Source organism: Telopea speciosissima, unplaced genomic scaffold, assembly GCF_018873765.1.
Source record: "Telopea speciosissima isolate NSW1024214 ecotype Mountain lineage unplaced genomic scaffold, Tspe_v1 Tspe_v1.0079, whole genome shotgun sequence".
In the NCBI taxonomy this organism is placed as follows: domain Eukaryota; kingdom Viridiplantae; phylum Streptophyta; class Magnoliopsida; order Proteales; family Proteaceae; genus Telopea; species Telopea speciosissima.
Window position 1 is genome coordinate 29,712 of NW_025317415.1, and position 15,203 is coordinate 44,914.

Sequence of the window (15,203 nt, forward strand, 5' to 3'; positions counted from 1 at the left end):
AGTGGGTGCAGTAGAGGAGGATCCATCCAAGTGTGCTACAATCCGACGAAAAGCTGCTATGTCTTCTTTGGAGAGGGAGGATGAATCAGACTCATGAACCCCAACATGGGCTTTAGGCCCATTCTTCTTCGGTCCTTTCTGTCCTCCGGATGCGTAGAGGGTGGTTTCCGCGAAGATCCCAACAAAACTCCTTTTTATGCCCGGACTTGCCACAATAGTCACGGGAGAATCGGCCTCTACCGGCCCCTTAGTGAAGGAGGACGGTCTGTGGAGTGGATGAAACAAGAGCGAGCGCTCAACGGTGGGAGTGGTCTCCATAGCACTTCTACGCGTCTCCTCGCTCTGTAAATAACCACACACCTCCTCCAGGGAGGGAAGACTTGGTCGGCCAGTATCGTACCCGTATGGGTTCAAACTCGAGTTAAGACCTCGAAGGAACAGGACCCTCTCCTTCTCAAATAAGCGATGCACTTTAGGCTCATCAACGGACACGTGGAGATCTCTGTAGTGATCATACTCCTCCCAAAGTCCCACAACAAGGCTATAGTACTCAGAGATACTTTTGTCACCCGACTTGAGAGCTAACAATCTGTTGAAGAAGTTGATAAACCTTTGTAGAGTCCCCACTCTATCAAAAATACGAGCAACACTATCCCAAATATCTTTGGCTGTCTCCTTGCTCATAAACCTTCTTCCAATCTCCGGCTTCATTGAAAAAATGAGCCAAGTCATCACAAGGGAGTTCTCGGTTTCCCATTTAGAGTAACCCGGATCATCAATGGAAGGGGCCTTAAAGCTCCCAGATATATATCCCAACTTCCCCCTACTTCGAAGGATAAGCTTCATTGACCGTGACCAATCCAAGTAATTGTTACTATCAAGCTTAACAATGGGGAGCTGAACATTTGGATTCTCATATGATAGAGGGATTGGCAAGGCTCTTGTGATGGGAAGTTCGGATGTCTCAACAGTTTTTCACCCATTGTGGTTTTAAAACAAACACTTGAGAGGAGCAATCAACGGCACTTCAAGCAAGAACAATAGATTCCCATAATACAGAGAAAACAGAGGTAACCTAGACCACAAAGCTTGAAAAAACTTGTAGAGCCTCACACAAACAGAAAACAGCAGCGGAGTAGAAAAGAAAAGTCTTCCTTACCAAGAAACGACAGTGGGTAGTCCAAAACAGCTCCCAAACAAAGCTCTAGTGAAGAGCTATTGCCAATCCCACACTCTGGCTGGCGGAAAACAGGGCAGAACAGTCCTGGCCGAGATTCACTCCTGTCCCTTGGATGCTCCCAACTGGCTTGAGATGACACAATGGGAAGAAAGGTAACCTCCAAACGAAGCTAGAGCACTTGGTTGCTCTCCATTTGGATGAGAACCGAGAGAGAAAACAGATCTGTGAAGAACCGCAGGTTGGAGCTCAAACTCCAGCAACAACCAAGAGAGGAAACCACCTCTTGGTCCACTAAACACCCTTCTAACACCTTCAAACTCCAGGAAGAGTACGCTTTGATACCATGTTCAGTTTTAGAGAGGAAGGAGAAGAAGGAAAAGAGAGGGAAAGAGAAGAGCACATACGGTTGTGTTTAATCTCTCCTGTCTCAAACTAGAGACAAACTTCCTTATATTGAAAAAGAATAACTAATTACACAGGGGCCCCTGGCCTTATACAAATAACAGAAGAAATATAAAATACATGTGGTTATATACAAGAATACCCTTAAACTCCTATTCTTAACAGGCACCTCATGACCAAAATAAGGCTGGAGCTGTGTCCGTATAACAATGATTAACATCTATTTAGCTAGAATAATGATGAAGCTTAATTCTATTCATGTGGTAAGCTAGGTTGATTCTAACAATGTTTTAGGCTGGAGGTCATGGGTAAGAGATTCCTTGACAATATGTGACATTTTAGAGAAACCAGGGGGGTAGACGGCTAGGATGGGTTTTATTATTATTATTATTTTTTGTTATGATCTGAGTTTTCATTGTTATTCCTATCAGAAAAACTGCTCTTATCAGCCTGTTTCCTCTTCTTTAATAAACTCACTAGTACTTTAAAGCAACAGCCGATCACTGTTACTCAGTATTCTTTCTTATTAAAAGAATTATGCTTTATGTTTGCCTATTCTATTAGGTCTCAATAGCAGCTCTATTTGCGAATGTTATTTTCCAATGCTCTCTATAAGCTCTAAAGCATGATGGAACTGTTCAATTTTTTCTTTCTGATAATAATTCTGTGCTACATTTCTCTTTATGTATGTCTCATTTGAGGGCAAGTTAAGTGCAAATTGTTCTATATTTTATCAATTGACAGGTTGAAACAGCTGTGTCTGTAAGGAAGCAGTTATTGCTTGTGAAAATTTCAGAGCTTGAAGCCAGGTAGATCATATTGTGAATCAAGTAACTGGGTTGAACCTTCATATGTGCACATTATCTCTTTCTGTAGGACTTCGTGTTTGCTTGGCCAAATGGACCAAGAATCTGAATTACAAACAAGACACAAGTGATTCTGACATTCTTTTACAAAAAAAAGAAAAAAAGAAATCTCACTTTCCTCTTATATATATACTTTCCTTTTCCAATGATGTAGGATGATTAATTAACTAATGAGATAGCTGAGGCAAGGTTGAAACATCTGCAGGTAAGTGGCTGAGGAAGGTTCCTTCTGAGCTCTTCCAAATTGAAAGCTACCATATGATTTTGTGATAGAAACACTGATTTTCCCCGATAAAGTGTATTTTAAGTTGAATTATTTTGATTGAATACCTATTTTTCTATATTGATTCAATCTTAAACAAATACTGTTAGAGGAAGGGAGGGAGAAACACTGACTTCCCCAGATAAAGTGTATTGCTGGACTTAATGTTAGAGTTGTTAGAATATCTTGTATAGGGGTAGTTCTGTCATTGTCTAGTTATAAGACATGACTAAGTTGTATTTTTACTTTATTGTCTTATTTCTCCTTACCTCCCTAGGGAGGCTTGTGTAATTTGGAAGACTTAATGAATGAAGCTAATATGTGTGTTGAGAATCACTCTCAACACACACAATCGATTCTCCCATTCTCTTCTCTTCTTCTCATCTCATCTCTTCTCTCTTCTTCTTCTTCTTTGTATACTCTTCTCTTACTAGATTCGATCTACCTTTGAGTTTCAACTTGGTATCGAGCCAACATCTACGGTTTGAGAGTGGTGAGCTCGATCCTCATCTCATCTTCTCTCTTTGGAACCCTATAAATGTAAAGGGGGTTCCATTGGAGGCTGTATATGTGAAACCTATACTCCTTACGGTCTTGGGAGTGGTATTCCCTAAGTTGGAGAGAGTTTGAGCTGCTGAAGGTGACTTGAAGCAATGGAGGAAGGCGCAAGTTACGCTTGACTTGTGAAGCTTCTTCTTGGTTCTCCTTCTCTTCTCCACATCTTGGCATGAGACCTATTGGAGTTGCATCGCCTAGGGGTGTTGTTTGGACCCCAAAGCTCTTGGTTGTTGAAAAGAAATGCTGCCTTCTTTGCTAGATGTTTTTGAAGACTTGAAACCAGGCTCTGTTTTCCGCCAGCCTAGGAGTGTCTCGAGTTTCGATTCTGCCTTTGGCAGCTTGGATGACCTTGGAACTTGTCCCATTTGTGTCGTATGGGAGTGCTTTTTGAAGCCCTAAGAGCACGCCCTTGAAGGTGGAGGGTCGAGAGGGGCATCTTTTTTTCTACGCTACGGTATCATGCTCTGTTTTTGTCTTCTACGAGTCTCTTGTATTGGATGGCTGAATGTGATAGTATTACATCTTGATACACTTATTGGGTATTATGGACTAAAGGTTCTTGGCTACTAGCGAGAATTTGGTTTGAGTTATACAAGTTTTTTGCTCTTCATATGCTTGCTGTTTTTTAGGCTTGGCCTCAGCCTTGTGGTTTGGTTGATTTGGGACCATATTTTGTATTGGTCTGTCTCCTTGTTTTGGGTTGAGTCTACTCCCCACTTGCAAACAATTTATATTGATTGTTGAAGTATTTGCCTATTATGTCCACGTATGCGGACAAGATTCGAGGTCGGTGGACCGATTACAGCCGGCAGCCCAGTGGTGGTTTCCCAACCATGGCTTCCTTTGATAACCCCAACACCCAGATCTCAGTTGTGAAGTTGGACAATACCAACTATTTGGATTGGTCCCGTTCCGTGAAGTTGTCTCTACGTAGTAGGGGGAAGTTGGGGTACATTCGGGTCTCATCGCGGCTCCTGCTACTCGATGCGAGGTTATCTCAGTGGGAGGCGAAAACTCCTTTGTCGTGACTTGGCTGATCTTTTCCATGAAACTTGAGATAGGTCGGAGATTTATGAGTAAGGAGACTGCTAAAGATATTTGGGATGGTGTATCCAGAATTTTTGATAGAGTTGGAGATTCCACGAAAGTGTATCAAATTCTCCAAAAAATCATTCATATGAAACAGGGTGATAGGAGTATATCTGAGTACTACAACTCTGTTATTAGCTTGTGGGAGGAGTATGATCATTATACCAATCTCCAGTTGTCCAATCCGAGGATCGGCAAAGTCTGAGGAGCAAGAAAAGGAAAGGATCCTTATTTTGCTTGGTGGTCTTAACTCGAATATGAGCCCCTTCGCCAAGAAATCTTAGGGAGGTCTCCATTTCCATCTCTGGATGATGTGTGCGATTATTTGCAAAGTGAGGAAACCCGGAGGACCACTATGGATATTGTACCATCAATAGAGAGGTTCGCTCTTGTTTCAGGTTCCCAAAAAGACTGGAAAAGTGGGGGAAAGGCCGTGAGAGATACAAATGTGACCATTGTGGCAAGCTTGGACATACCGAGGACCGGTCTTGGGATCTTCAGTGGGCAGCCCCTGGTATGCGTGGTAGTTCATCTCATGCCCGTGGAGGCAAGCGAGGGGGAGCTAAGGCTCATTCCGTGACATTTGAGTCCGAGCCACCTGGACCGCACTGCTCCGATTCCCTCTCACAGGATGATATTGCAGCCCTACGTCGGTTGATGTCTCACCTTGGAGGGTCAGCTACTGGTTCTAGCTCTGGAGGGTTGACTACTTCTGCCTCAGCTCTGCAGGTCTCATCTGCTACCCCTACTGCATCCACTTGGATCATTGACTCTGGAGCTTCCGATCACATGACTGGTATGTCCCAGTTCTATGATTCCTATTCCATTTGTTCTGGCCAGGACAAGGTAAGGGTTGCTGATGGTTCCCTTTCCTCTGTCTCTGGTAAGGGTAATGTGCGGGTTACTCCTTCTATTTCCCTTGAGTCTGTCCTTCATGTTCCCGACTTTGCTACTAACCTATTATCAGTGAGTCACCTAACCAAATCCTTACATTGTTGTGTCACTTTCTTTCCTTCTTATTGTGTCTTTCAGGATTTGGAGACAAAGAGGGTTATTGGCAGTGGGACTGAGAAAGGAGGACTCATCTTCTTGAGCCACGATCGCTGCTCAATCTCTGCTGCAGCTTATGTTTGTGGTCGGCACGACCGGAGTGCTTTGGAGTCGTTTATGCTTTGGCATCAATGTTTGGGTCATCCCTCTTTTGTTGTTATGAGGAGACACTTACCCCACTTGTTTACTTCCTTTCCTGCATCTTATGTTTTTCAGTGTGAATCTTGTATTTTTGCTAAACATTGTCGCACATCTTATCCTTATCGTGGTAATAGATCTACTGCACCTTTTTCCCTTGTTCATACTGATGTTTGGGGGCCTTCTCCTACTACTTCCTTATCTGATTTTCGTTATTTTGTTTCATTTGTGGATGACTATTCTCGGTCTACTTGGACTATTTTGTTAAAACAAAAGAGTGATGTTTGTGATGCTTTTAAGGAGTTTTATCACTTTATCAGTACTCAGTTTGGTACTCACATCAAAATTGTTAGATCTGATAAGGGGGGTGAGTACATGTATGGGGGGCTCCAACAATTCTTTTCTGATAAGGGCATCATCCATCAACTGGCTTGTGTTGACACCCCACAGCAAAATGGGGTGGCTGAACGCAAAAACCGCCATTTGCTGGAAATCACTAGGGGCCTTCTCTTTGGTATGCACGTGCCTAAGACCTTCTGGTCTGATGCCCTTCTTACCGCTGCCTTTCTTATTAACCGGATGCCAAGTCCACTCCTTGGCTCCAAATCCCCCTTGGCTCTTCTTTCTCCTCAATCCTCAGTTTTTTCCTTGTCTCCACGCGTCTTTGGTTGTGTTTGTTATGTACATGTCAACAAATCAGCCCGCACCAAGCTTGATCCCAAAGCTCTCAAGTGCATCTTCTTAGGCTACTCTGATTCCACTAAAGGGTATAAGTGCTACCATCCTTCTTCCCGAAGGCGATTTCTCTCCAAAGATGTCACCTTTTTTGAGTCTATTCCTTTTTTTCTTCTTCCCCTCGCCATTACATTGCGGGGGAGAGTATTAGCGATGAAGCAGAATGCGGATGTCATTCCCTTCCTATCTCCTTTACCTACCTCTACTTCCCCATTTCTATTTGATATTGGAAAGTATAAAGAAGTGGATGTTGTGGATGATGCTGATGTTGATGGTATTGGTGATGATGATGCTAGCAGACAAAAGGAATACAAGGGGATAAGATTTAAAGAAGATGGTGTATTCACAAGAGGTGAATGCTTGTTGAAGGAAAAAGGGAAGCAACCATGGTACAAGCGACCCTGCCAAAACCCCTCTTTGGATCCACATCCTCAGTCTCATCCTCTTCAGTCAGGTAATTCCTCTCCTTCTGAATTAGATCTTCCCATTGCTATTAGAAAGGGGAAGAGAACCTGTACTAATCCCATAGCCCAGTTTGTTTCCTATAACTCCATTTCTCCTACAGGTGTTGCTTTTTCCACTGCTCTTGAGTCTTCTTCTATTCCCAAAAATGTCACAGAGGCCTTATCCAATCCAAAATGGATGCAAGCAATGACGAGGAAATGGTGGCTCTAGAGAAGAACAATACTTGGACACTTGTTGATCTTCCCGGGGAGAACTCGATTGGATGTAGATGGGTTTATACAATCAAGTATAGATCCGATGGTACAGTGGAAAGGTACAAAGCTCGGCTGGTTGCTAAAGGGTATAGTCAGGTGTATGGCATTGACTACCAGGAGACTTTTGCCCCTGTAGCCAAGCATAACTCCATCAGGGTTCTTCTTTCAAGAGCAGCCAATAAAGATTGGCCTATGTACCAAATAGATGTGAAGAATGCATTTCTTCATGGAGATTTAGCGAAGTTGTGTACATGCAGCCTCCTTTGGTTTTAAGTGTCCCTGTTGAAGGGAAAGTGTGTTTGTTGAAGAAAGCTCTTTATGGCCTAAAGTAGTCTCCTAAGGCCTGGTTTGAGAGATTTAGACAAGCCATTCGAAGAATGGGTATTCCCAGTCAAGTGACCACACCTTGTTTATCGGAGAGGTAATGGTACGATTACCTCTCATTGTCTATGTTGATGACATTGTGGCATGGGAATGATGTTCTTGAGATAGATAGATTGAAGTCTTATCGGCTAAACAGTTTGAGATCAAAGACCTTGGAATCTTAAAATACTTCTTGGGTATTGAGGTATCTAGATCAAGGAAAGGGATCAACATTTGCCAAAGGAAATTTGTCTTGGATCTTACGAAAGAGACGGGGATGATGGGGTGCAAACCAGCTACTTCCCCATTGATCCGAATCATAAACTTGGTGATGAATGTGGTTCTTCTCTTATAGATGCAAGCAAGTACCGGAGGTTAGTTGGGAAACTAATCTATCTCTCCCTAACTCGACCGGACATCTCTTATGCGTTGGAGTGGTGAGTCGGTTCATGCATGCTCCCGGGGTGGACATCGGATGCGTATATCGCATCATCAAATACTTGAAATCTGTCCAGGAAAGGGCCTTTTATTTGCAGGCATGACCATTTACGATTGAAGGCTACGAATGCTTGATTGGGCTGGTTCGGTCTCGACAGGAGATCTACTTGGTATTGTACCTTCTTGGGTGGTAATCTAGTTACCTGGAGGAGCAAGAAACTAACCGGTTGTTGCTCGATCTAGTCCGAGCGAGTTGAGGGCCGTGGCCCATGGAGTATGTGAGCTTATATGGCTAAAACGACTTCTTCACGATTTGAGCTTTGGCGAAGGGCCAATGAGACTTTATTGTGACAACAAAGCTGCCATAAGCATTGCCCATAATCCGGTTCAACATGATTGAACCAAGCATATTGAGGTCGATCGTCACTTCATCAAAGAGAAGTTGGATTTGGTGCATTTGTACTCCCTTTGTGAAAACAGTGATCAGTAGCAGGATATCTTCACCAAGGGTCTCTCTTCTAGTCTATTTAGTACTCTATTGTGCAAGCTGGGAATGTATGACATTTATTCTCCAGCTTGAGGGGGAGTGTTAGAGTTGTTAGAATATCTTGTATAGGGGTAGTTCTGTCATTGTCTAGTTATAAGACATGACTAAGTTGTATTTTTACTTTATTGTCTTATTTCTCCTTACCTCCCTAGGGAGGCTTGTGTAATTTGGAAGACTTAATGAATGAAGCTAATATGTGTGTTGAGAATCACTCTCAACACACACAATCGATTCTCCCATTCTCTTCTCTTCTTCTCATCTCTTCTCTCCTTCTTCTTCTTCTTGCTGTATACTCTTCTCTTACCAGATTCGATCTACCTTTGAGTTTCAACTCTTAATAGCCATTTTTATGTGTTGGTTCATCAGTCATAAACAACATGAGAGTGAGAGAGAGAGGTGATGGTATTTCAATTGGAATTTTAACTGGGCAGATGCGGAGGAGGAACTTTGGGAGTATTATTTGATGGCTGTATTCCGTTCAATCTGAAGGTGAACTTTTATGGATTTACGATCAGCTCTGCTTAATGTTAGGAAATGATAGTCTTTATTTAGCTTAAATCCAAGCTTAAGGCAGGCTCAAATTTGGGCTGGTTCAACGTTTTACATTGGAGTTTCCTGTCTGTCTTATGATTAGCAATGTTTATTAGATAACTCTTAACTCAGGTTAGGTGCAAACTGTTGTTCCTGTGTTGGATACTATTATTATGATTGGGAATGGGAATTAGATAATTTTCAACATGCTTGCTTTACCATGGATACTATTATTGTTAGAGTTACCAAATGCAAACTTTCAGAACTTTAGAAGTGCTTATTTTGGCTTTACTTTTATGGATGATTTGTGTACACCACTTCCAGTTGGGACAACAGCTAAATGTTGGCAGATGGCCGGGAAGAAGAAAGGAGCACAGTGTGGGAAAGGGACATGTTAAAATTTTCAGTTTGAAAGTTTTTGTTGGCTTCTTTTTTCTATCACACTTTAAAACAGTGGTCATAGTTTAAAATTTTTTTTTTTTTGATAATTGAGGCTAGACATTTCTTTGACAAGTTTATTCGAGCAACCGATCCAAACCATGAATCAATTGTGAAGGAATTTTACTTGAGAGTTCTTGCAAATGGTGACATTTACCGGGCTGATTATGAAGGCCTTTGTTGTATCAACTGTGAGGAGTATAAGGTGGTACCCGTCTTTCATCTTAGGAAATTTTTGTGGCTTTATCAGCTCTTTTACCAATATGTGCCATGTATGAAGTTTAAAAACTCCTACGTATAGACATGCAGAGGCTCTGCCATCTGCGCCCTAGCACATGTAGAGATGTGACTCACCATTTGACCAACCAGCAATTCTAGTATGAATAAAAAAATGTGACCCTATGAAATGTGTAATGTTGATCACACAATTATTTTTTGTAGATATGACAGACATAGAATTGATTTCTTTCGAGTACATATTGTGCCATATAGGTTTATAGCCATCATTAAGAATATAATGGATGGGGGGATGCTACAATCATATATTTGGTGGAGGATCGTTCCCTGGTGGAAGCCAATCAATTATTGGCCCTTTCCCCTGCATTTGTACCATATGTATTGATATGCTGTATGTGGGCTGTCCTCATTGTCTAACTGTTAACTATTATTTCTATTTGTATATACTGTTATATATGTTATTTTATTTCATTCTAGACCTCAGGGAGGTTGAATATTGTGTCCACTATATATCTTTTCTATTGGCATTGATTTTGTGATTGAATTCAGTATAGAGAATAACCACTTTCAGCATTTTCTGGAATATGTCATACTACCTTATAAACACTTAGTTCTTCTAAATCTTCCCTTGGATAATTTAATGAAGTTATGTTTACATTTTCTAACAGAAAATTTCCTGTCTTTTGCTTTGGTTAAAAATGCAGGATGAGAAGGAATTACTTGAAAATAACTGTTAACCCTTGCACCTAAAACTTTGCATCCCACGAAAGGAGGACAACTTCTTCTTTGCCATCCAACTTATATAGGAACTTTCCATGTAGGATGAATCTACTTGACATCTTGCTCAAGTACCATATATTAAAAGAATCATGTTAATCGTAATGCATATGTGAGTTTTCCAGGGCACATGGGCCTACTACTCATGTTTGAACTAACACTTTTTATTCACTTTTAAACATTCAGGTTCTTAATGATGATGAAGTCAAGGCTTTGGTCAAGCAAGTTCAGGGTGAGGTTCCTGGTTCTTCAATATTTATAATAAAGGTTGCTCCCTAGGTAAGATCAACTTCAATTCCCACCTGAGCAATGAAAGAATTCTTTTCCCCTGTAATTTGGATGGAAATTTTATGTTGATGATAATTTTGGTTTCCTCAGAGCCGGCATTTAGAAGTCCAGCTACTTTGTGATCAATATGGCAACATTACAGCTTTACATAGTCGTGATTGTAGCGTTCAAAGGCGACACCAAAAGGTAAATTCTTCCCTAGTTGCTTGCCAAGTATCTTATTTTCTTCTTGATTTATTGGTACAAGCATGCTCTCATAAGAATATGGGGTTTGTTTTATTTTAATTCTAAGCCTCCTTATGAGCTTACTGTCATTGAAATGTGTTGATACAATATTTTATGTCGAATTGGTCATTGAAGAGGGTCCAATTACAGTAGCGCCTCTAGAAACAGTGAAGGAGCTGGAGCAGCCAGCTAGGAGGCTAGCTAAGTGCATGAATTATATTGATCCTGCTATTGTTGAGTATCTATATAGTATGGACTCTGGCGAGTACTATTTCTTAGAACTCAACCCTCGATTACAAGTAGTGGTTCTTTGTGTTCTGTTTTGGATAAAAATTAGTGCATCTTTTGTGCTATATACCTTGAAACAATAAGAGCAGATTAGATTTTGTTGGTGGAACTTGGAAGTGATTAATCTGACCATATCTGTGCATTATTGCATTTCTCAGACTTAGTGAACTAGCCAATACAATGCATGCTTCAAGTCCCTTTTTATTTTGAATTGAGAATTGAAACCTGTTGAAAGGTTATGTAGGAAAATGAAGAGTAGATCGAATCCCTTGAAAATATCACCAATATTCAGGTCTGAAGTCATGCATATTGCTTTCCTCGATCCTTTTATTCTGTTAACGCTTTTCCTTTTATCTTTAAACTCCAGAGGTTAGGTGGGGATGGGGTTAATAAGAGGATACTAACAGCAGTTTTTCTTTTGGAAAAGACCTTATATTTAGCATGTGCAGTTGCTTAATAATTTTAAGTACTTATGTATTCATTGCTATCGATCCATCTTCAATTGATAATTTTTATTCACATGCTTCTTTTAAAGATCTCAGCGGCAGATTTTTTTTGAATTTATTATTCCAACCCAACTAGAAAGTAAGGTGGTGGAGATACCGGCAAGAAGTTCCCGTACCAACTGGTTTTGAACACACTCTCTCTCTTTCTCTCTGCATTGATATCAAGCAAAGTCATTACTGTACGATAAAGCAACACTACCAGGTAAGTCATTATGGTTACTCTATTCATGCATTTAGAATACCCATAATCAAAGTGCACCCTAGAATAATTGAAATTAATAACACTGCATAAATTTTATAAATATAAGGAGTTGGTCGCCCAATAACAAAATAAATGGGGCAGGAGAAGATATAAACAGCAGAAAGAAATCACATCGTGCCAATTGGATGGTAGCATCGGTCTCTTAACAGCATATACCCATAAACAGGTAGCAAACACAAATGGTTTGCTCCCCCTCTCATTTTCCTTTCGGTATGACCTGTACCAAGTTAACTTGGTAGCAAAAATAATTGTCTAGGAACAACAATTTTCAGACATTATAACCTCTAGGCAGTGAGTTCTTACATTCACTAGCACTCCTTAAGGCCTCTGTCTCCTACTCAGTGAATAGTTCAACACTTCTATCCGAAAGGAAGTGACAGGACAGATGCTCATGATCATACGACTAAATGAGCAATTTAATTTGGATTTAGAAGATTTTCAATGTGTGATACTTAAATGATGGTTTCCATCTTCAAACCATAACAAACTGTTGAGTTATGTAACCCAATAAGGGTAGCTTAGGGTTTTTTCCCCTTGTTTGTTCCCTGTTATTAACATAGTCGACTGTAGAGGGACATTCTTGTAATTCTGCCTTATTATTGAAAGATATAAATGAAGTGGCTGAGTGAACAAACTACTCACTTAGCCATTCTCCTAATTTCTTTCTTGCTAACATGGTATCAGAGCTAAACCCTAAAACCCTATTCTTATCTAAGCATAGTTATCAAGGCGGGAAGGCAACCATGGCGTTTGAGAGTGGCAAAAATCAAGGTGACACTGCCATGGTGGCAAGTCGCCCAAGGCATCCAAGGCTACCAAGGAGCCTGGACGCCTTGGCGTCGCCATGGCCCATGGCAACGCCTTGATAACTATGGATCTAAGTCCAAAAACCCACCTCCTTCCTTCCATTCTCCTTATTCTTTTTATTTAAATTCTCTTTTTCCCTTATCATTCTTCATGTCTTTTCTTATTAGTTTCTCTTATTCTTAATACCCTTGGTCGTAATTTGTTCTAGATTTTTATTAGGATATAAAAATTAACAATTCCCTTTCAGTTTTAGGAAAGTCTAGATTCCCCTTCCATTCCACATCTCTCTCTCTATCTTAGTGATCTCTCTTCTATTCTCGTATCTCTAATTCTCTCTCTCTTCTCTTCTCTTCTCAACCTTAATTGGTAAGCAATGTAAAACGTGTGAGAATACGAGAGTTGAGAGGAATCTCGCTTACCCTTCAGGTTGGGTTGCAATTTCTTTTATAATATAATTCTGTTACAATCAGATAAGTATTATCTGTTTTACAATTTGAATTTAAAAGGAAGTTATAGCAGAATTATCGGATAAGCTTTGAAGTGGTCAAAGCTTAATTTAAAATTTGAATTCCTAACTAATTTCTTAACCCCCCCCTGCAAGTGGAAGATGGGCGAATCTTTGACTTGTCACGGAGTTGAACAAAACGAGTTGTTGATAGGGGCTTTGTTAAAATGTCTGTCAGCTGATCTCGTGTGGAAATAAACTTCACCTCTAGCTGTTTCTGTGCTACCAAGTATCGTACAAAGTGAAAGTCGACTTCGATATGCTTGGTTCGGGCATGAAATAGAGGATTTGCTGTGAGGTATGTTGCTCCAAGGTTATCACACCATAACACTGGTGGATTAGAAATGGGGATGCCCAGTTCTTGAAGCAAGGATTTTAGCCATATTAGTTTGGCAGTGGCATTAGTTAATGCTCAATACTTGAACTCAGTTGAAGACTGAGCTATGGTAGGTTGCTTTCGAGCAGACCATGATATTAGATTTTCGCCCATGAAAATGGCGAACCCACCTGTTGATTTCCGATCATCAATGCATCCGGCCCAATCTACATCACTGTAGGCCATTAGGCGATTGGATGAACTGCGAGAGAGAAGCAAACCATGCGACACAGTGGCTTTGAGATATCGCAGAATGCTCTTGACTGCCTGCCAATGGTCATCTGTTGGGGCTTTTAAAAATATGCATACTTTGTTTACTAAGTAAGAGATGTCCGGCCTTGTTAGGGTAGCGTACTGCAATGCTCCAACAGTACTGCGGTATAGAGTAGCATCCTCATGTGGTTTGCCGGTGGATTGAGATAGTTGAGCCGAAGTGGCCATTGGTGTTTGCACTGGTTTGACCCCATCCATGCCGGTTCATTGTAAAAGATCTCTTATATAATTTTGTTATGAAAGCAATAATCCAGCCACATGTGGTAATACTTCTACACCGAGAAAGTAGTGTAGGTTCCCCAAATCGCGAATAGCAAACTCCCGACTCAAGGCTGCAATAGTATTTTGTAAGAGAGTGTAGTCTGAGCCGGTGATGACAATGTCGTCGATATACACTAGAATATATACATATTGAGAGCCATGCTTGAGAATGAACAAAGAAGTATCTGTCTTTGAACCTTCGAACCTCAATGACTGAAGGAATGAGCTCAATTTATGGAACCAGGCACGTGGCGCCTGTTTCAAAGCATACAAGGAATAATGAAGGCAACAAATATGATGGGGCTGTTCTGGATCAACAAATCCCGCTGGTTGGGACATGTACACTTCTTCGTTGAGTGTTCCATGAAGAAACGCGTTGCTTACATCAAGTTGATGCAACGACCAGTTATTGGCAGTGGCTACTGATAGAACTGTATGAACAGTGGTTGGTTTAACAACCGGGCTGAATGTCTTTGTATAATCGATTCCCTCTTGCTGAGTATATCCTTTAGCCACTAACTGAGCTTTGTATCACTCTATGGTGCCGTCTGCTTTCCATTTAATACGGAATACCCATTTCGAACCAACAACATTTTTATTTGGAGAGGATGGAATTAAAGACCAAGTTCCATTTTTGAGCAGTGCGTTGAATTCCAATAGCATTGCTTCACGCCAATGAGCTTGCTTATTTGCTTCTGTGAATGAAGTAGGCTCGGTTTCAGTGTGATATTGAGATAAATCAGCAGATGGTAATGGATACTTTGTGGATGGCCGAGGATTAGAGCGTAGCTGGATATGGTGAGTACGCAACATGGGCATTTGAGATGGGGCAGACCTTTGGTCAATTGGTGAGACATCAGCAGCATTAGCATTACCTTCCCTTTGTTCTTCATTAGCAACACCTGTCATATGCACATCATCTGAAACAGAGACATTAGGTAACAAATGTGGTGCATTAGCATGGTCGGTGGGACTAGGAGGTGGTGGTATAGTGGGAGATAATGGGGTGGGTGATGTGGAGGGTGTAGTGATAGACATACCAGCTGGATCAAGAACCCTTGTAGAGACGGTTAGAGTGGAAG

At 41.0% G+C, this 15,203-nt stretch overlaps 1 protein-coding gene across 1 annotated transcript; it reads right to left on the reverse strand.

Annotated features, from left to right (window-relative positions):
• Positions 1-13,623: 13,623 nt before the first annotated feature.
• On the reverse strand, positions 13,624-14,058 carry LOC122647579 (uncharacterized mitochondrial protein AtMg00810-like). Its single transcript, XM_043840944.1, has one exon. It carries the CDS (start codon positions 14,056-14,058, stop codon positions 13,624-13,626), a length of 435 nt encoding a protein of 144 aa, XP_043696879.1.
• Positions 14,059-15,203: the final 1,145 nt, after the last annotated feature.